The sequence below is a fragment of the Hippocampus bargibanti genome, linkage group LG11 (assembly GCF_051943395.1).
Source record: "Hippocampus bargibanti isolate YZ-2025 linkage group LG11, ASM5194339v1, whole genome shotgun sequence".
In the NCBI taxonomy this organism is placed as follows: domain Eukaryota; kingdom Metazoa; phylum Chordata; class Actinopteri; order Syngnathiformes; family Syngnathidae; genus Hippocampus; species Hippocampus bargibanti.
The window spans coordinates 16,395,120-16,417,500 of NC_142744.1; the positions used below are offsets into that span (position 1 = coordinate 16,395,120).

Below are 22,381 nucleotides of genomic sequence, written 5' to 3' on the forward strand. Positions count from 1 at the left end.
GCTCCAAATTCAAGCCGTGTCTGAAAAGTCACGGGGCTTGTGTCACACAAGCCTATTTCTAACCCGAGCAGGAATGTGAATTTTTCCCTTCAACATGGGCAAACGTGTTTTGCTTTTTTCAATGTTAAAGCTGAGCTGTGTTTTGCAAAGATAATTTTGGGACACTTTATGAAGTCCACTTGCACAACTTGATCTGACGTAAAGGTTAAAATGTGCAACATTGTTTTATTCCAAGAAGGCAATCATTTGAATTTGCTGTACCAATTATAATTCACGTTAATTGTGTGCACACAGATATCTGGCTTTACGTGTTCCCAACTTTTTTTTTTCTAGTGCAATCACACACTTTTTTTGGCCTTTATAAAAGCATACTTTTAAATGCATCATGTCATATATTGGGTCTCAGTTTCCCTGTACAACATTTGTACAATGAATGGAATTTGTTGTATTGTATTATGTATTATACTTTGCAGTTGAATGTAAGTTAAAGTACTGTATTGCTATTTCCCACCATCCCAAATCCATTTGTTTGTCTTTATTTTTGCCTTTGTAACAACAATTTTGTGCTTAGCAACTGTCCACAACAATGCCATCATGTCCCTCTTACCATTGCTGTCTTATGCGCTCCTCAGACAGCTGCAAGGAGGAAAACCTGACCGACTGAGGGGAAGCATTCGCCAAAGATGAGACGTGGTGAGAGCTAAAACAAAGAAACAAAATGTTGAAAAACAAAAGTGAGTTGATGCTACGTAGAAACCAAAGAGGAGTGAGCACCGAGGACCGCACTTGTTGAATGTATTTGTGTTGACTGTTCTTATCACACCAGAACATGTACATACAATATGCTATGTACATATCAATATATAAGTATTATCAAAACACTACTTACTCGTTGCACCTTGCAGAGAAAAGGTGGACCAGATCAAATGGGTTTCAAATTGTTAAGTGGTTTGAGTTTTCAGCATTTTGTCGCACAAAAGGTTTGAAAGAAAACAAGCACTTCAGCTTCAGTTATTTATGAATAAAATTAATCATTTCACATTCTTCTAATTCCAGTTGAGACGAGGTAATTTGTGTCCCGGTAATTTTCAGTTGAGAAACGTTTAGGGCATGTTAGAATATAGCCTGAGTAAAATCCTTGTTACTTTTGGTGAAAACGTTGAGAACGATGTATTTTTTTCAAGCAAGTATGTGACTAAAGAAAAGACATTTGTTTTGCAAGCAATGGTCAAGGTTGCGTTGCTGCAGATTGAGGGATGCATCTCTTAGTGGGAACACACAAAAAAGAATAAAGGTGGCTGCTTGGCACGCAACGTCATTATCTACAATGTCTGCGCATGAGCTAAAGTTATCTTAAATAGCGTGCTATTCACAGCGTGTGTCACTGTTCTTGAATTCATCCGACAGGACTGTTAACATGCTTCAGTAGTTGCTGCTGTTTTGTGGAGCAGCAGAATTCAAAGGGCTCAGCAGTTAACTTGTGAATATGTGAACATACTGTAATTGCATCTATGAGGCAATTCCAATGATGAACTGTTTTTGTTCTTGGTGGAGGGAAAAAGGGGGTCTGTCTATTTGAGGGAGGTGCTTATGTGGATTCCCGGTAAGTGGATGAGGCACATTATGACAGTTTATTAAAGAGGCAGCCAAATACATGACAATGTCATGTATTTAGCTGCATTTGGCATATCATGGTCACTTTACAGTTACAGGATACGTTTTTCTGAGCACTGCCGCTGCTCATCCACAGAAAAAGCATGTCACGTCATGACATGCTTTTTATTGGTCAGTGACTGAAAAGTGCGCATATATATAAATTTTATTTTTGTAACCTTTTTTTTCTGAAAAAGATATGCTAGCAAAAATATTCACAGCAGCAGAACTTGTGACTCAACGAACTGTAAATAATATTGTGTTTGTGTCACAGAGAGCTTTATTTTTTATGAGCGTGTCACCTCATCGAGACTGCAATTTTCTGGTTATTTTATTTTAATTTCTTTTTGTAAATATACTGCTCGTTCCACATGTACTGTAAATGTGCAAGCATGACAAATAATATTTACAGCAGTATGGATGTTCTTTTGTTTTTTTCCCCTCCTATTTTTCTGTCTGCAGAAAAATAAAAGACACTGAATGTATTTTGTACTCTGTTATGTGTTTACATTCTCTATTTTTTGCGTCATATTGTAGCACTGACAAGCAGAGTCTGAAAAAAATCAATCAGATGTTGACAGGTGGCCATAGTTCGGCTTGCCCTAGCCTAGAAGCTCTACTACATCAAGTATGAGCAGACTTCAGAGTAACAAATAAGGATGACAAACCTGGGGGGAGGGAGGAGGAGAGCAAACACAGTTGGAAGCAATTGATTCAATTGAGGAATCTTTTACATCATTTTAAATTTATGTCAATGTTTTTCCTTGGGGTAATTTTGAGTCATGTGTTGCTGGGAAGACACTCTGAAACATAATTCAACTTGCTACTTTTGCATTTGACGAAAATATGTTGAACCCCAGCACGCCACACTGTGGCGCTGAACTGCACTTCAAATGAGGCTTGGACGGTTCAGTCCAATTGCATCTTTGTAGAAGGGGCAATGAGCTGTCTAAGCTTCGACTTGGATATTTCCATGTCAATGTAGGATGTGTGATTTCGCTACTGTGCGTGTTTGATCTTTGCTTCGGAAAAGATCCATTTCAACTGGAAGTTTTTGGCGTGTAAATGAAGCCGCGTGTCTGTGAGTGGACGTGATGGGTTTCCAAATGAGGGAAGAGAACTGGACCTGAGTGATTCCACATAATCTACTTTGATCTTCCAATCCTCCCTTGTCAGTGCTGGGATGGTCTCCTTCTACTACACCTTGTAGCCCCCGAGCAGGAGAGGCAGGAGGCCGCCCTTCTCGTCCACCCACCCGTCTTGGGCATCCACGCTCGGGCCGGACTCTCGTTTGAAAATCCACAGGCTGATTTAAAATTCCTCTTCAGAGCATGTCATGCATTTTCTATGGACAGCGAGAGGAGGGATTTCCCAAATGAACCCCCCCACCCCGCCCGCCCCACCCACTTTTGCACCGCGAGCATTTTCACTCTTTCCCTGCGCTCATTTTCTCTGCACTCCATCAACATTAGTTTTACTGCATCATGCTTTTCATAAATTCCACTGAGCAGTGCCGCTGCTGCCTTTGAAGGCATGTGTGATCAGAGCAGAGGCGAGGCAGGGGTGTGATTGGAAGAGGGGGTGGGGGTGCAAAAACCTGGCCGCAGGGCATTTAGCTTTTTTTTTAATTTTTTTTACGCACTTGTGTTTTGCGGCGGATGGGACTGAGTCTGGCAAGTGCGGCGTTTGGGGACAGCTTTGATGTGTGCTGGCTTGAGCAGGGTTCACTTTTAAGGAAAACAGACATAGATGGACAAGATATACTCTGCCCAAGTGTCACATTTTCCGCATTGTTTTGGCAGTTGTCTGGAACGTGCCTTTGTCCAAATACACCAGGGACCAAGAATTCAGCTCCTCTCAACATACTTTTTTGGACTTATGAGATTAGCCGTAGCCCTTTTTTGAGAGAGAGAGATTCCCCAGCTAATACTTTCATCCTCTCACTGTTATCAACTATTGCGCAATGCTACTCATTACATAATTATTACTCAGACTGTTATTGTCATGCCCGCCGTGTCAAAAGATGAGGTAACGTAAATATACACTCGGGTGACAGGTGGGCTTCGGTTCTAAAAGACATTTTTCAAAGTTTGTCCATTATTTCATTCAGTGGCGGTCCGTGCATTTCACACCTAGGCCTTCAGTGAAGTCCTACTTAGTCCGACTTGAACAAATATCCCTCGTAATACCATAATTTACGACACAACGGCTGGAGATATCATTTAGAAAAGCACACGCACGCAGTACTGGGCGTGGCATCATCTTAATCGTCTACAACACAGGCTATTTTCCGGAGCAATTACACATCAATAAATCTGCATCAGCAATTAGAACTTGTCACTATGCATGATACTGCAAACACTTAAAAATAAAAGGACATTTAAAATCATTTGTCCACAAAGTTTTATGAAGTCCACCAAGAATATGCAATCTTTAACAAGATTTTACGCTAAATTACAAAATGTCAGTTTAATATAAGAAAAACAATAAGACGTTCACAAAACGAACTATTTGTTGAAAATAAAAGTAAACAAATCTTTTTCATTTGTTCTTGAGAATAGGCTTACCTGCAACAGTGAGTTGTCCTCTCCTTCAGCCATTGTGGGTTAAAAAAGCGAGTAGATATACTTGGTTTTTCTGCTAAAGTTTCCGGGTCTGATCTGTTGTCAGCTTGGTTGATTTGCATAGCGCTGCCTCCGCTGAGGGCTGAGGTAAAGTGAGTATCCAATCACAGGACACGTATGTCATGTTCAACGCAAGGCCATCTAGCTGGCCTTACTGTGCCAACTCGTGATCTGATTGGCTATCGCAACTGTATATCAACTACATGTGCCCGTTCATGTACAGCGCACAGACACCCTCACTGTTGATTCTGAAGGCGTCGGTCAGATTTCATACAGCCTGGCGACACAAGCTAGCTGAATTCTGATTGGATTAAAAACTCTGACCTAAAACTACAACAATGAAAGGAGCATAACCAAATGGATATAATATAACATCAAGAAAACAGTATGTAGAATAATCATATATATATATTTAGAAAAAAATACTTTTTTAATGACATTGACTTTTATTATAATTATGATAATGATGTCTGATTATGTTAGGCCAGCAGAGAAGGCCTTGCTGGCTCTGACGGCCCACCACTGATTTCATTTTACGAGCCAGATATACTGTTACCATCAAGTGGGTGTGTCAAACTTCCATCCAGCGTGCTTTTGGGTCTGGAACGTAGCCCCTGCAATTAAACGACAGCTGACGATACACACATCCCACAAAGCAATGCAGCTGTGCTTAGATTTTGACCAACTCTGGTTGTCACTTGAAAGGGCCTCTTGATGTTCAGCCACCCTGGCTTTCAAGTCATGGGTGGAGAAACTTGGTCCAGGGTCAATTATAATGGCAATTGATTCCACTGTTACATAACAGCCTCTCTCACAGATGCATATTCAGAAATAAGAATTTAAGGACCACTTGGCGAGTGAGTTTCCCAGCGGATCAAGAACTCGAGATGCCCAACTCTGTTACAGTCAAATATGTAAAGTGCCCGGACCATCTTTAGTGAAGTGCCGGACGAATCTTCAAAATGTACAAAAAAAGAGACTCAGCAGGCAGACTTTGCGGGTACTCAACAAAAAGTGTCTTTATTAGGAACAATAGGATCCCCTAGCTTATTGTGGATTATAACAGTAAACAGAAAACACGATTCACTTTCTCTTTTTTTTCTTTCATTTTTTATCCTCTTTAAGTGCTACGGGTTTGTGAATACAGGTGTAAAACAGTACAGCAACCATAGTGCCTACATTCTTATATGCACAAGGAATACATTGCAACAATCAAACAAAAAAAAATACAGTTGTATTGCTGTCAGAGCTGTGGCTGCTTTTTGCATTAGTGGGCCGCGACGCCCGACACACAAACGCGCGCGCACACAGCTGAACATGACGCCCGTGGACATAAATGAGCCATTTACAGCATAAAGCGGATTATAGAATCGTTAACATAGACCAGGGGTCGGGAACCTTTTTGACTAAGAGAGCCATAAAAGTAAAATATTTAGAAATGTTTTTCAGTGAGAACCACAACACGCGCGCACACAGACGCACGCTCGGCCACTTTCCAACAAAATGTCAGAATGTATTATTTCTTAATAACTTTGTGATGGTACTCACCGTTAACATGAATGGTTTTCCATTCCTCATGATAGCTAAAAATCCAGCCAAACGATCGGAATGAAAGTCAACTTGCCGGCTCCATACGCGAAGTTACTGCTAGCTAGCCTGCACACGACTCTTTAGCTTCCACGCTTGCTGTGCAACATACTTCTCACAGAAGTACATTGATGCTAACGTTAACATGGGGCTTGTTAAAATGTCACTGACATTCGACTGTTTCATCGATGGTATTGTTTCATTGCAAATTAGAATCAGAACCTTTTCTCTCCACAAAGGCGAATCTCCGGTGCATTCAAGCTGAAGTGTACTTTGTTTTTACTGGTCGGGCTCATTTAAAATAGCGCTCTCTGCCAGCCGAGGTCAGTGTCATCCAATGAAGATTGCGCTTTCCGCCAACTGCAGCCCCAACAGAAAATGAACAGATAAAAAGCGAGTATGTATTTAGATTTATCGGCGAGCCATATGCAATCATCAAGAGCCATATATGGCTCGCGAGCCATAGGTTCCCGACTCCTGACATCGACGATGTGAAGCCATGTCTTTTCCTTAATTGGTGTGGATTAAAATGAAACATGAATACAAGTTCACTTTGGTTTGCAGCTATCCAAGTACAAGACAGTGGCAGTTTAAGCTGGATACCTCGACGTGAAATTAACTGTGTAGCAGCCTCAAGCCAACGTGGACACTTTTCAATTCAGTTTCCAAAAAATATATGTTGTTTTGTTACAATAGCAGCCAGAAAATAATGTTACAGTGTTATTCCATAGAAAGAAAGAAAGGGGGGGAAAATGAATCACTTACATTACTGTTAAAAAAAATCAGGTACCACTCAATAAATAGACAACGTTGTTGGTTTTGTCCTCTTCTGTGCGATTCTGATGCATACATATCTAGAGATCAGTTTCTTTCGCTCATGCAAAGACAAAAAAAAAAAAACACGCACACACGCATCATGTATGACTTCCAGTTTTCATGTTATACTGAATGAAACACAAGACAAACATCAATTAAACAGGAGCTGTGGGGGGAACATCTTTGGGGGCTTGTTTTTTAATTTTTTTTTAATCTATATATTTTTTTTCATAAATGTTTTTTTTTTTTTTTTTTTTTTTTTTCAAAAATCCTTGGTACTACTGGACCAGTACACTACTGCAACCGGGGAAACATAGTCTAAATTTCAGCATGAAGCCCAATTATCTTATAGGCTTGTAAATGTTGACCTTGTTAGATATTTACGATCGCATATCCTTTCGTGTGTGAGCAAGATTGCAATTGCGCGCACACCCAAAAAAAAAAATAATCTGTGTACCCTGCTTAGGGTAGCTGAGTAGCCAGAGCGCACGTTTTTTTGTGTTGTTTTTTTTTTGTAACTGCTACAGTCTGAAAGCCACAAAAACAAAACAAATAATAGTGTCATAAGTTGGGTCAAGACTTCTCCGCGTGTTTCTTTTGCACCAGCAACGCTTCTTTGCTAATCCCCTTCCATGAGTTGCTAAATTGCCTCGTCTGCGTCACTCCTTTTGTGCTCAATTTAACATGCTTGTTCATCCTTCTTTTTTTCTGTCAGACATCTTCAGCTTAGTGTCCTCCAAACGTTCATCTGTCTGTGCTTGAGTATTTTGGAGCTAAAAATCCCATTCACAGAAAACCTTGCTGTTATAGTGCACTATATGGACACAAGTATCGGGACACATATCATCTATGAATAAGATGGAACCGTTTCGTTGATGCATTTCTACCATTAAGTGTGAATAGTTTTGCGAAGGCCCATTCATGTTCCCACTAATCAACTGGAAAATGGTGAATGTAGTCAATGACTCGTACCTTTGCGCGGTGTTACGAAATTTAAATTCAATTGATGAATAACTAGTTTTCAAATCTGAAGTCACGAATAATGTCTGTTGTTGTGGTTTACATACGCCAATTTGAACTTCTGGTTCGGCCTTTAGCAAGCATCATGACACTTGAAATGCTTGAGTTGCTTTCACGGGCCAAGTAAAATGATGTGGCGGTCCAGATTTGGCCCTCGGGCCTGGATTTGGGCACTTGTGGTCTAGTGTGTGTGAATTGGCAGAAGTATAGTTTGTTGACGTGTACTAGTTTGTGTTAACTTATGTTTTAATTTGGAAAAGAGTGGGTGATTGAGTTGATTTACGTTGACTATTTGGTATTGCTGCGAAATAACATTCTCAACATGGCACTATCGCACATTGTTTTGTCCTAAAACGCCACAAATCTGAAAAATTGTAGCCCATTCACCCCTCTGTATTTGAATAGAGCATGGTAGTTCTTGGAAATACTCGAGGAAGATAAGTTTGTTGATGTGTAAAAACATTACTAAGCTGTATAAATTATGGACTGTTCTATTTTATGGATATAATTTTTCTGCAGAGCTGGTCTGGAGCATATTGTTTATATTTGATTTCTACCCGAGAAAACTGTGTTGTATTCAAGCACAAATGTTCTGCAATATTGCGGGCTTCCTATCAGTGTCCCAATTCTTGCTATCACACACTTACCATGCTGGTCTATTATACATTCCGAGCAGCTGTTTCTCACAGGAAGTCTTTTGATGGGTGGGGAGGGGGGAGTCTAAGGGAGTAACCAGAGTCCATCGTTCAAACGGAATCCTCCACCCTAGCAAGCAGGGGCGCCGTAATTGTTCGGCCCCATTGTCTCATCTCCCCACATGACGCATGCAACTACTGTCTAAGCTAACGCAAGGTTCATGCTACTACAAGTAGAGAAGAAGGCGAGGTTATGAACACACAAAAAAAAAAATCTTCAGTTGGCAGCATGATGAATATGCATGCCTCCATCACGTAGTGTGTCTTTATTGGAGAGGACGGCGAGTGTGTGAAGGACGATAAGGAGTGGCGGGAAAGGCGGCTCACTTCTGGGTGAGATACGCGCCGATGGTGAGGCTGGCCGCCCCGAGCGCGGCCAGGCCGAAGACTGTCTTGATGGACGGCCATGTGCAGCTGAAGACAGTGTCCCTCTGACGGTCGTAGAGCTCCACAAAAGCATCCTGCGCACAGCAACAACAACATCGCCGCAGTTTCATTATTGGGTCGGTTGCTAGATGGCACACTGGTGTCTCATCTTTTCTGTGTTATTGTACTTGCTATTAAAACAATATTGAGGACGCCTGCACAGTCGGGTATCGAAAGGAGGAGTGTGATGGATTTATGACAACCAGGAAGATTTTGCCATATGCAGTCGGTTCACATCCATCTGTTCAAGATCGAGACTCCTCCACAAATTATCCCAAAACTGGCTTTTTAATTCAAAAGAATTGGCCCATTTTAAGAGATTCTGATTAATCAGGAATGTCGTTATTTGGATTGGATATTGGATTGGATATGCCTTTACTAGGGGTGGTTTGATACTTTTTAAAAAAACTAATCCCAGTATTCACTATTTGGTACTCACTGAGTCTGGATAATGATACCTGCAGTATTTGTGATATCCCAATTTCTTTCCAATGCAGAGGATCATTTACTGACACTGCCATTGTTTTGTGACAACTTCTGGTGACGAGGACTCAATGTCAGATTTTGTTTGCCTTTAATATTGGTGTATGGTATCAACCGCGAGCACGGTTTAAAATATGTCAAAGTCAGCTTTATTGTCTAATATGCATGACATACAGCACAGATGAAATTAATGTCCTCTCGGACCCAGCGTGCAAGGCATGCAAGGCACTTATAACGTGGCTAAAAAGACATACGATTGACAACAGACAATACATGTAATTTCTGAATGTAAAGTGAGGTGGTGACGTATGTAAAGTGACGTAATGTAGTAATGCAAAAACAAACAAGAAAGGATTGAAGTATATGGCTGCCATTGGCCCGATACTGATACCTGGTAACAGTATTGACCTCTCAATTTCAGTTTTCAATTGAACTAATCAAAGTAAAAGGTGTATGATAATGTATATTTGTTCAATAAATATTTCAGGGAGTCCGGACGAGGTCTTGAACTCACAACCTCTGCACTGTGAAGCCAGCGTGCTAACCACTTGACGACCAGGCAGCCCTTACTTTTGAATCTGTAAACAATATTTCAGTGCAATAATATTTTTTATTTTAATATTAGGATTTCTCATTTTCTTTCAAAATAATGACTTGATGTACATGATGATTTTCATGTTTGGATATGATAAATGAATAACAAAATTTCCTTTTTTGTGTGAATAAACCATTTTTGTTCATGGTAAAAATGTAGTTGTATGCAGGAATTGGGACAACACCCACATCATCTCATTTCTAATTATGATGATGCATTTTGCTGAGTTCATTTGATTTGGTTGTGACATTATAGCCACTTTGTTGTGCCAGTCACGTTAATATCGGAGCTTCTGTGGCTAGGGAATGTCTGCACATAGTCACATAGCCTTCCATAAAAAAAATTACAAATAAAAGTGAGTACATCGAGACAGGTTCACGGCCAATCAAAGAGTCACGTGACCAAAGATTCAACAGCAAAACATTTTCCCAGAAGACTTCACAACACAGTAAGAATCCTTTGGGGGGTTGAGGCCAGCAAACGCGAACCACAATTATCAGCTTGACTGAAATCCATAGGAGAGCCCCCCCCCCGTCCCTTGGCAAAAAAAATGTTTTTTTAATGCAAATCCCCCTCAGCACACACTTCAATATGGGTTTTGTTGTTATTGCACCCACGCTGCCAGCAGAACCATTACACTTCACACACTCACCCCCACACACACACACACACCACACACACACACACACACACACACACACACTTGACAAACATGGGAATCACCCCAAAAGAAAACAAACTTGCCAACACTTGTAACAGATGGCACATTTTTGTGGCATCACGGTACTCGAGCATAACAAATAGTCAAGTGTTTTCAAAGGCTACGCGATCAAATGCGCCTGGGAGAAAATTCTATCAATGTTTGTACGCACACACACACACACACACACACACACACACACACACACACACACACACACATACATACAGCTTTTGACTCAGACTGACAGCAGCAACAGCTGGACAGGAAGAGGAAGTCATGCCGCTGAAGCGAGCGTCATGCGATTCGATTATGACCCTGAATGCTTAGAATAAAGTTAATCGCTTTCATCTTGTATGTTCATATAACAAATACTTCAAAAAATATGTGCATAAAAAAACAGGCGCGTTTGAAAACTTGATTCTTAGCAGTCACAAAAAATAAATTCATTAATAACCCACAAGTTATTATTGTTCCAACTAATGCTGAGAATCGAGCATTGGTACAAAACGATGTGCTCATTTATGGAACAGACGATTATAAAAAGCCAGTGTCTATTATTAATATGTGCTTTGGGGAGACGAGTATTTCCTGTTTCCCCTCCCTTCCTGTCCCATTGGCATTCTCGCGGCCGGGGCCTGAGAGGAGTAAGGGAGTGTGTGTGCGTGTGCATGGGGGGTGTTTGGGGGTGCTCTCTGCACGTGTGTTATACAAGTGGAAATATCAGCAGATTGTTCCTACTCTGGGCCCTCGGGTGTCAAAACAGTCGCCACTTGTGAAACCGCACGGCATTTCCTCAGTTAACACTGGAGCCTTTTGAGCACTTTTATTTTGGAAAAAAATCCCCCCGCCTCCGCCCCATCCACCCACCCGCCTCATACTCCTCCTCCACCGCCTCCTGCTTCTCTTGGTCTCCAGGATGCGGGTATTAATTAGAGAACAAGCTGCTCCAGTCAGACCCCCAACTGGGGGGAATGTTTCTCTTGGCAAAATGTAGTCTTTTTTTTTTTTTTTTTACTGGTCCCGTAAAAATGACATCGCAATGGCATCACGTGACTGACTGATACAAGCTCATGACGCGTGTCCTCGACACGACCTCGACAAACCACGCAGATTAGCCCGTGTTCCCATTGGAAACACAAGACAGACAATTACAGTAAGAGGCTGCCAAGAGCGTTGATGGATGTTCGAAAGATTCCACCAGGGCACAAATGGTGATAACGCGGCAGTGGGAGGAGGAGGAGGCATGATGATGATACTTGGAACGCTTGTCAGGTGGATGTCATAAGACTTCTTCAGCACGCTTTAATTTTTCCCTCCTGGAACTTTTGACACGCTTTGTCAGAGCAAGGGACAAACATGTGGCTTCGTGGAAAGACAAATGTTTACGTTGATCTCTGCCAAGAACAGAAAATAATGAGGCAAAGGGCCACATTTTGATTAGCTGTTAACATTATTATAATTTGGCAATCGGTGAGAAATTCAACCTTTTCCAGGGTTCTTTTTTTTCCATCTGTCACACGTGTTTCATGCATGTATTGTTTTCAGTGTTTCTTTTTTTGTGTGTCCGGGGTCTCTATTAGAGAAATGGTGAGAAGCTCGGTCATCTGGGAGGGGCTAGGACTTGAGCCACTTCTCCTCCACATCGAAAAAAGCCAGATGAGGTGACTTGGGCATCAGATTAGGATGGCTTCTGGATGCCTCTCTGCTGAGAAATACTCTCCAGCGTGTTCGGGTTTATCCCCAGATAAACTTGAAAAATTCTGTCTCCCAGCTGGCATGCGAACAACTCCGGATTCCCCGGGAAGAGCTGGAAGAAGTGTCTGGGTCAACAGAAATCTGGGCTTGCTGACTAAACCTGCAACCCCCGCAACCTGATTGCGGATAAGCGGTAGAAAAAGGAAATGGATGGAAATATCTTACTTGCTAATAGTGCTTTAAAGCAGAGACCCCCACCCTTTTTTCCCCACGGACCGGTTCAATGTCAGACAATATTTGCAAGGACTGGCCTTTTAAGGTGTGACAGATAAATACAACAACATAATGCATGAAAACTCGAGTATAATGTTAGTCGGAAAAAAAAAAAACACAAATCACGACACAAGAAACTGGCATCACACACTTTGGACGCTGTGGTAACGTTTAAACGTACCTTCAGAATATGATATGCAGCAAATACCAAGTACATAAAAAATACAACTCACCCTCGCCGCATATTACGCAGCTCTTGGGTTTTATATTAAGAATAACCTGACAACAGAAGTGTGCCTTGACCTTCAGTGTCTGTGACAGACTGTAAACAGACATTCCGGTAATTTTTTCAAAATAAAACATTTTTCATTTCAAAATGAATAAAACTGATTCTGAAATGAATACAATTGAAGTGATTAACTCGTTCACTGCCGGACAATGTGCAAAAATGTGTCCACTCCAGCCAGGGTTTTTTGTCATTTCCACTCAAATTGCAGGACCCACAGAATATTGAGTTTTAGGACAACATAAACATTCAAGACAGAGTTGGAAACCTTAGACACTCTCCTTTCATCAGAAGAAAGAGATAATTCCTAATTTATATGAGCCTGGAGTTATCTGATCTTCAAATAAGGGCGGCTGTACAAAATAAAATACAATACACCCATGTTGGTTTATATAGCGCTTTAACAACAGCTGAATCTGTAACAAAGCTCTAACATAGACAAAAGGCAAATGCTGCCCCCTGGAGGAAGATAAAAACATTGCCAGGGGTCTGACCAGTGCTTTATCGGCACCCCTCTCAAGAAAAAATAAAACCCGAACAAATTCGGGAATGCCGCTCATGGTCACACTTTTCAATTCCCGAATACATCGGGGAATGGCAGCGAATGAGTTAAAGTGATGTACTCTTTCTCTGCGGCCTGGTACCAAACGACCCACGGACCGGTACCGGTCCACAGCCCCGTGGTTGAAGATCGCTGCTTTATAGCACGACTACAGAGGAATATACAAAGGCAGTTAAGAAGATAACTGCCAGTATATGTTTGCACAAATATTGGAACCTCATCATTTCCCAGTCCCGCCCAGTTGTTGTCCCTTTCCTCTTGAAGTGACCTCCATTATGGAAATGTCAGACTTGGAGGAATCTTAATAAGCAGCTGGCTAGAAGACACACACATAAAGTTGAGGAGGGGCCGATGAGCAAGGACAAAAACAACAGCATTTATCACAACCACAATGGAGCGCGTAAACTTCACATCCATCTCTAGCCTCCAACAAACCATCTGCATTTGACAGCAGGTGTGCACCTGGGAAAAGAAATGCGCCGAACACTGCTCTGCGGAACTGTATTCTTCTTCTGGGCTGGGGGTCGGGGGGCACTGCCTTTTTATAAGTTCACAGGGGGAGGGGGTTGCCAGGTTGGCGACCGACACCAGGAGGAACCCTCAGAGAGAAGCCGCAAGTGAGGATTTTGGGAGGGCCGCCTGAGCGTCATGGTTACCTTCTTCATTTGCTTTTCCCACCAGCGGGGAGTCTCACATTTGCTTTTCGCAGGATTTTGGACCACCTCAGACAGACCCATCCGCTGGGCATCGTCCTGCAAAAGGCCTTGCAGGACAATAAATGAGTCATCTTGTGCACGGCATACAACAAACCTCAGGCGTGTGTGTGTGTGTGTGTGTGTGTGTGTGTGTGTGTGTGTGTGTGTGTGTGTGTGTGTGTGTGTGTGTGTGTGTGTGTGTGTGTACGTTCTGGTGGGTAATTGCAGGCCAGCCAAGAGCACAGAGGAAGGGATGTGGGCTAAAGTTCAGCTCATAATTAAAGGGACCTGATGTGGGCTGCCCATATTAAATACTGTTTATCTCCAAAGCCACCCCCCACATAATTTGAAATATTGCACACACCGCCGATCATTGGCGCGCTTTGATTTCCTCATGACTTCTCAGCTAATCAAAGTCATAACAAATAAACCCAATTGCAGGAACCAGCAGAGGGTAATCAAATTGGAAAAAAGATACAAACTTAGTATTTTTGTCCTGTGTAACACATCTGTTTGTATTTCCTAAAATAAGAGGTTCAAGTTGACCCGATAACCTCTACCTCTCCCTCTCCTCTCTCTCCCTCTATCTAACTTTATTGTTCATCCATCGATTTTCAAATCCCCTTTTTTTCAAAGGGGCTTAAAAAGGAAGGACATTCTTAACCTGATGGCAGCCAATCGCAGAACACACAGTGACAAACAACCACCGGTGCTCATACTCACACGTGGGGACAATTTGGAGTGTTCAATTAACCTACCATGCGTGTTTTAGGAATGTGAGAAAAGAATGAAATATTTTATTGAGACACAAGAGTTCAATTTACAAACTTCACAAAAACGGTGTAAAATCTTTTGGAATAATATACAGTGACACCTCGGTTTACGAACGCCTTGGCTTACGAACTTTTTGGTTTACGAACATTACATTTATGAAAATTTTACCTTTAACTTTTTTCGTACATGGAGCTGCCTCAATGAGTGATGTGTCGTTCGTGAACGAGCCTGTTCTTCTAACAACAAAATGGCAGTCGACAGTTTTTGTCCTCTATTTCCCGCCCCCAGTCTTCGGTTAAAGCCACGTGATTGGTCAAGAACGCAGCAGTGAGGGGGGTTGGTTTAAACATTAAAGAGACAGGCAGACGACAGTGAGAGAGTTTCAACTTTGATAGTTCAAAGGCAGAGTGTAGACTGCAAGGTTAAAATATCCCATCAATCAGGCTCCACAAACGACCCGCACAAGCCATCTGTACACTTGATGCAAAAAGCTATCAACCCAGCTAAACAGAACACAATGGATGAGGAACTAGATACAATTATCACAGAGAAAGCTCATCAAGTGTTTAATGCTGATGAAACCGGCCACTCCGTTCTATCAAGCCATCAACGACCATCACCAAGGTAAATAAAACAACTTTATTATACAGTACAGTTTATTTCTTTAATTATAATACCATATCACATTTATTATACATAAAATGAGGTCTATTTTGTGTAGTTTTAAGGCTTAGAAAATTAGAAAGTAGAAAATTATGTTGTATGGGGACCTGTGAACGGATTATCCTCAATTTAATGGTTTCCTATGGGAAAGTAATTTTTGGGATACACACTGTCTGGGAACCAATTAAGTTCGTAAGCTAAGGTATCACTGTATTTATTTTTTAAGTCATTCACTACCAGACGATTTGAGCCGAGTGGTTAGCACACCGTCTTCACAGTGCAGAGGTCGCCGGTTCGCGTCCCGGTCCGGCCTCCCTGTGTGGAGTTTGCATGTTCTCCCCGGACCCACGTGGGTTTTCTCCGGGTCCTCCGGTTTCCTCCCACACTCCAAAAACATGCATGGCAGGCAGATTGACCACTCCAAATTGGCCCTAGGTGTGAGTGTGAGAGTGACTGTTGTACGTCTTTGTGTGCCCTGCAATTGGCTGGCAACCAATTCAGGGTGTCCCCCGCCTCGTGCCCGAAGACAGCTGAGATAGGCACCAGCAACCCCCGCGACCCTAATGAGGAATAAGCGGTACGGATAATGAGATGAGATGAGACTACCAGACGATTTGCAAAACATTCAATGCAGTGTAAATTATATGGGTCTGGATTAATATGAGGTGCAACTCAGGGCAGGCGTACACTAGGCAAACGCTGCCCCCTCGTGGAAGGGAAAAACATTGCCAGAGGTCTGACCACTGCTTTATCGGCACCCCTTCCTAGAAAACCCAAACAAATTTAGGAATGGCGCTCCACGGCATTTGTGTAATTCCTGAGTAAATTCAGGAATGGCAGTGAATGAGTTAATTAGAACTGTTGAAGACCACATGAGATACGCTGAGCAAAGTGCTGTTGTTTCTTTTTGGAAATGTTGAAACAACATGACATCAAAACACTAAAATAATCTCAGAGTCAAATTTGAGGCCATCGGCCCAGATCTGGCCTTCCCTTCCGTTTTCCGTGGCTCGCCCCTTTTTCTTGAGGCTCCCACTATTCTCTCTCAAGTCCAAGCAGACATCTATGCGCTCATTCACGTTGAGGAACAATGCGGGCCCACCTATTGCAGCTGACACAATGGCAGGAAGAAGAATAACCTTCCAGCAAGGTTGACCGTGTACCCCGTGTGGGATCTGTTGACCCGCTGCCAAAAAAACCAGATGACGGAGGTCTTTGTGGGACTGCTCGTGAACTGGGACGATTCCTGCTGACAAAACAAGATTAGCACTTTTATAAATCCGTCATGCCCGATATAGGCAAAACATACAAATAAGAAGAATGAAGAAATCTCAATTGTCCATAAATGCAAATGCGAGGGCAAATGGTCGCCTATATGTGCACTGTGACAGACGCCAGCTCATCCGCAACCCTAATGAGGATAAGCGCTACAGAAAATGCATTAATGGATCAGGTTAAGTCTGTTTAATGTCCTGATTGAGCTGAACAGTTTGACTTCGGTCTAAATCAGTCTGAAAATGTGTGTGTGTTGTCGTACACTCGCCCGACTTGCGTGGGATCAGTTCCCATTCAGTCATGTTGTGAAATGTGGGGATGAATCCTTTTTTGTCAATATGTGCTCTGCGACTGACCGGCGATATGTTCAAGTGTAGTCCGCCTTTTGCCCAAAGTCAGCTTGGATAGGCTCCAGCAACCTCCGCTGCGACCATGTTCAGGATGAGAAGTGCTGAAAATGGAAATAGCTAGATATGTATTTATTTAAATGCGGGTGGCCCGGCGGTCGACTGATTAGCACGTCGGCCTCAGAGTTCAGAGGTGTAGGGTTAATTTCCAGCTTTCCTGTGCGGAGTCTACGTGTTCCCGTCTGTGCCCGCATGGGTTTTCTCCGGGTACTCCGGTCTCCCCTCACATTCTTTGATACTCTCCTCTTTCATCTGGAACTGCTTCATGTCACAAAGAGGGTACAGCAAGTGCTGAAAAATGAACGACTCTCTGTGTCTTTGTGTTGTCATATTATTTGTTATTAAGGTTTTTTTTATTACTTCAAGATGGCGCTGCAAGAGTGGCTGACTTTCCAGCAGCTCCTGTATTTTGTTTTTCTACTTCTTTGTTTCCTTTCCGCTTCCTTTCATAACTTTGCTGCTGTGAAATGTAAATTTCTTCACTGCGAGATGAATGAAGGTGCATCCAATCCAATCAATTCCAAAAACATGGATGGCAGCCTGATTGAACGCTCCAAATTGTCCCACGGTGAGAGTGTGAGAGTGGATGGTTGTTGATCAATGTGTGCCTTGCAATTGGCTGGCAACCGGTTCAGGATGTCCCTCGCTGACTGCCCGAAGACAGCCAGGGTAGGCTACAGCACGCCCTGTGTTCCATGTGAGAATAAGCACATCTGTAAAGGGATGGATACATATTTACATGTGTGTTTGTGGGTATCTTTTTTTAAATCACAGGAAATTGCGGTAGTTCTACTTGTTTTGTTGGCTGGGAAAAGATTTGTCCACATATAAGGCCTCTCAAATGATTATAAATAACATCTCATTGTGTTCCATAGTGGCAGAGCCGACACGACGACCACAAATGTCCGAGTGGGTCAATAAGCAGGCAGCGCAACCTGTTTCTCGGCCTTGTTGTAAAGCTGAACTCTTTCTGCACCGCTTGCGACCTCGGAGCCTCATCAATATTCAAATGTGTGTCGGCAGCATTTGTGTGTTTCCAAAACATACAACGACGTTGCCCCTTCCCTTGGGAGCGATCCGGTCTGCTGGAACACCGAACACACAATAACACGCCACGTGTCATTCTATTGTCTCTACCTGAGAAACTGTCCCCCTTCACATCACACAACATTTCTTCTATGCTGCACGTCGATTTGTTTCCGTCTGTAGATGAGGTGAAGAGGTCAGAAATGTCTTTTTTTAATGTATTTCACACCTCAGACGTCTGCGAGTTTCTTTGAAGAAGGCCTTAATGCTTTGTATTGATCCGACATGGAACGGTCGACAAGGTGACCTTTGGGGCTTCGACAAGTGGAATAGGATGGATACGGAGTGTGTTTGCTCTCCCGTCACCTCATTTACTTTCATTGGCTTTAACATGCAGAGACTATCAATCATGTCACCTCTGAAGCTCACCCTCATTGTTTCAAATAAGGACCACTCGTCTTCCTGACCTTGAAATTTAAAGCATGAAAGCACGGACGTCAAACGCAGGTCACATCATTTGATGTGACCAACTAGGGGTGAATCACATGCATTTGCGTCATGTGCAAATGTTTATATAAGCTTCCCATTTAATACATTTAAGAAATAGCATTTTAGATGAATTTGCACAACAAAACATTTCCTTGACTTGTGAATTGTGATTGTTTTTGTAATAACGCATTGAGGCAAGTGTCCATTGAAATGCTATCACCATTACAACGGTGTTCTGAAGGAAACCAACAAACACACAAAGTTAAGGAGCAACTGCAAGAACAATCCGAATGACTGAAATTTAAGGCGTTTGTTTTCGAGGCCTTCTGGATTTGGACAAACACTTGCGTGCACGACTTCACACATGGCGGGTTCTATTCTTGTTCATATCAATAATGCAGTGGAGTTAGAGACTTATGATGGATTCACTTGCCTGAACAACCAACACACAACCATTCAGGTATCTGCCATACTATCTGCTCGGATTTAAAACTATGCATAATCGTATTTTTGTTTGTTCAAATGTCTTATTTCTTTATCGTCTTGCCGCACAAAGTGTCTAGGTGCATGTTGCTAACTCATTTTTATCTGTCACACGGAGGACTTTATTTGCACGCACGGATTTGTGGAATAATAAAAAATAATCAATGCCTTATTGGGCGTGCAGGGAGTTGGTATCTACCTATGAAGGTTGTACAGTTTGATACTGATCCTTCGTGAAAGTGCTTTCACGTTAATTCGATTCAATACGAAAGCATGAAATGTGCACCGATGGACGCTCGGATGACGGTGAAACCGGTTGGAAAAGCTGCTCTCTAAATTGGCTGCTTGGCTGCGTCTAAGATGAGCCGACGTCCTTTACTCTTGTCACTCGGTCGAAGGAGGAAGTGACCGTGACGAGTCGGACGGAAAGGCTTGAGTGCTACGCCGTTCGCTATAAATAACGAAGAGCTTCGGCTCTTAGGGCGGCGCTGACAAATCCAATAAAAAACGGCTTCGTTCGAGCTGCCCATTGCCAAGACGGAAAACTGACACTGAGTCACGGCCGGCCAAATAAACCTGGCTTGAGCAATCCTTTGCCAGTCGATTCACCCATCGACCACACCGGCGACTAACGCTTCCTTGGCAAATGCCGTCAGCTGCTGCCATGACATATTTGCGGCTTCCGTGGGCCCGTCCTGCTGAAAAGCTGTGTGACGCTCTGATGAGTACCCAAGAATATCTCCATGAGTCACTTGAGTGAATGAAAGAAGAATCTGTTTGCCCGTTAATGGTCACACACCACATTGCTTTAATTCAGAGGGTACGGGAAGCGGAATGCCAGCCGTGGAAAACAACGTGAGGGTTCTGTGCCTGATCGCTTCAGATAGGAATGCCCTGATAGTGAACCGTGGGAAGAAGTCAGATCGGCGCTCCCGCGACAAAGGCCCAGCACGTGGGTGATGTTCATTTCCTCTGACATTGGAAGCATTACACAAGATGCAGTTTAAAACACTTTTCAGGGCCCTTGATAAAATGTCTGGAATAATACACAAAAGTTAAAGAGTAACAGCTTCCTTAACATTCATGTCCAAAGTCAAAATGAATTGTGTGAGCTCAAAGGCGCCTCTGGTGAATTGAGCAGGCTTCAAATCCGTTTGATGGGGAATGGCAACAAATCTAGAGATTGTTCTTTTTTTGGCAAGCTGTTGGGGATTTCACTTCAGGTGAGGAGATGTTCACACCTACGTGTTCACGTTGTAAGTTAAACACCATCACTGGCTAATGACACAATAGCCAAGCGCTACACAGACAAGTTTGTATTTTCACTCCTGGAGTCAACACCACCTCAGTAAGCTGCCTTTATTTCACTTTGTCAATTAATGTAACACAATGGTGCTTGATTTAACCAAAACTAAAAAAAACAAATCACATTGCTTTAGCTGAACATTCTGTAATCTGTATTAACACTGCAGTTCTGCACTGCAGTTCTGCTTTTAGCTTTGACTTGAATATTCCTTCCTCGTTTGAACTGAAACCTCAGAAGGACTTATTTAAAGACATGGTTTCAGAAATAGGCAGTGAAAAGAATTACTTGGTTCTTTAACACTTGACTCTTGTGCCAGCGCTGTACAGAACCAAGTACATGTATTTGTTCACGAACCATCAAAACGTGACTTTTACATCACATGTCCTTTTAAAAGTGACATTTGTTGACCCTTTTACGACCATGCAAGCGCAATCTCGACAGTCAGGGACTGAAAATAGACAGACCACCACTGGTTAGAAAGTATCTGTGTATGTTTGCGTGTGCGGTTGTGGCCGTAAGGTAGCTTGATTGTTCTCGTTTTGAAAAGAGAGAAATAACGTCACAGATGTTTTTGCTTTTGTTACCTGTGGCGCATTCAAGTGTTCCATTGTTGTTTCTCAAGTCGTCGGGCAACAGAACAAGACTGACATTTTGTTTCAAAGAACCTTTTCAGGGAATGATTGCTCAAGTTTTAAGTTCTCAACAGTTCACTTAGTGTAAAGTCACTTCCTGTGCCAGACGCCCCGGAATGACATCACTGTCTGGTTTTAGCTGGACTGTGGTAGAGCCAAGCACAGTTAAATCAGAGTGTGTAACTGGGGAAAAAGTGCAGGCAAGCCAAGCAAGCACCCGTAAAGTGACAAGACAAAGCAAGTGAGGGAGGGCTAAAGTTGTATCAGACGGCGTAACTAAGAGATTTTCTCTTCGTTTGAAGGCATTTACTGAGATGTAGCCGGGAGAAAAGTTGACTGTTCTCAAAAGAAATGCTTGGCCTTTGATGGAATCCCGATTTGGCCCTGTAATTTAGGTAGATTCGCCAAACAAGTGGCGTGTGATGACATCTGAGAGAGAATCCAACGTCAGGCAAGGAGAAAGTCAAGGAACATCAAAGTCCCGCCATCGCACTTCATGTTCTCTTTCATCCGGGAGGGGGCTCCTCGCTCGCTGTCGAGAACTGGATGTGGTTTCAGGTTTGCGCCACGGAGAAAGAGAGAAAGAGGCCCCAGTATGCGGAATGGGATAAGGACGAACGGACGGGTGGTAGTCGTCGGTGGGCGGCGTGAGCAAAGCGCACCAGAGTCAAGCCGATCCAACATCTCAGATGTCCGATAATGTCACAAAAGACAATTGAGCGTTTCAGGCTCGCCTCCTTCAGGAGCGTCTTTGAAGTGGGAACAGAGGAGGCGATGCGATCTGACAACAAAAAAAAACTCCCACAAAGCCAGAGTGAAGGCAGTTCTTGTTAACAGACTTTCCAGCCAGCAAACAGTTCAGCTTGATACTATTTGACGCTCTTGCGGGCTCAATTAGTTGGACTCGGAAGATTGGGTTTAAATCGTAGTGGCCGGACTGAAGAGCTGAACTTGGTTGCCAAGTAAATTTGATGTCAACTTTGAAAACAGTGGTGGTGGTGTCAAAATGGATGGTGGGTAACAATGTTGACTTTGGCCATGTGGATTTGAGTTCAAATCCTAATCTAGGTGAACAGTAAATTGCATTGCTACTCGCAAACAAATTAGATTCTCCCTGACTTTAATAAGATGGAGAAATCCGGCATCACGGCGCATTGGCATTGTTACAAGAAACCGTATCCCATCAGCCACTAAGCATGACATTCAGTTGTGT

General features: G+C 42.7%; 2 protein-coding genes across 5 annotated transcripts in view; one reads left to right on the plus strand and one right to left on the minus strand.

Moving 5' to 3' along the window:
* The window catches only part of LOC148891797 (5'-AMP-activated protein kinase subunit gamma-1-like), a 55,210-nt gene extending 53,072 nt beyond the window's left edge, over positions 1–2,138 (plus strand). For all 3 annotated transcript variants that reach the window (XM_089007720.1, XM_089007719.1, XM_089007722.1), the window contains one exon: positions 633–2,138. In XM_089007720.1, the coding sequence (XP_088863846.1) occupies positions 633–664 (32 nt within the window). In that variant the 3' untranslated portion in view covers positions 665–2,138. The remainder of the gene's footprint in view (positions 1–632) is intronic.
* A 3,494-nt stretch (positions 2,139–5,632) lies between these two features.
* Positions 5,633–22,381, minus strand: part of bcl2b (BCL2 apoptosis regulator b) — a 44,977-nt gene continuing 28,228 nt past the window's right edge. The window contains exon 2 of one of the 2 annotated variants that reach the window (XM_089008776.1): positions 5,633–8,856. In XM_089008776.1, coding sequence (XP_088864902.1) covers positions 8,719–8,856 — 138 coding nt within the window. In that variant the 3' untranslated portion in view covers positions 5,633–8,718. The remainder of the gene's footprint in view (positions 8,857–22,381) is intronic. The other variant, XR_016116488.1, reaches the window with a different exon arrangement.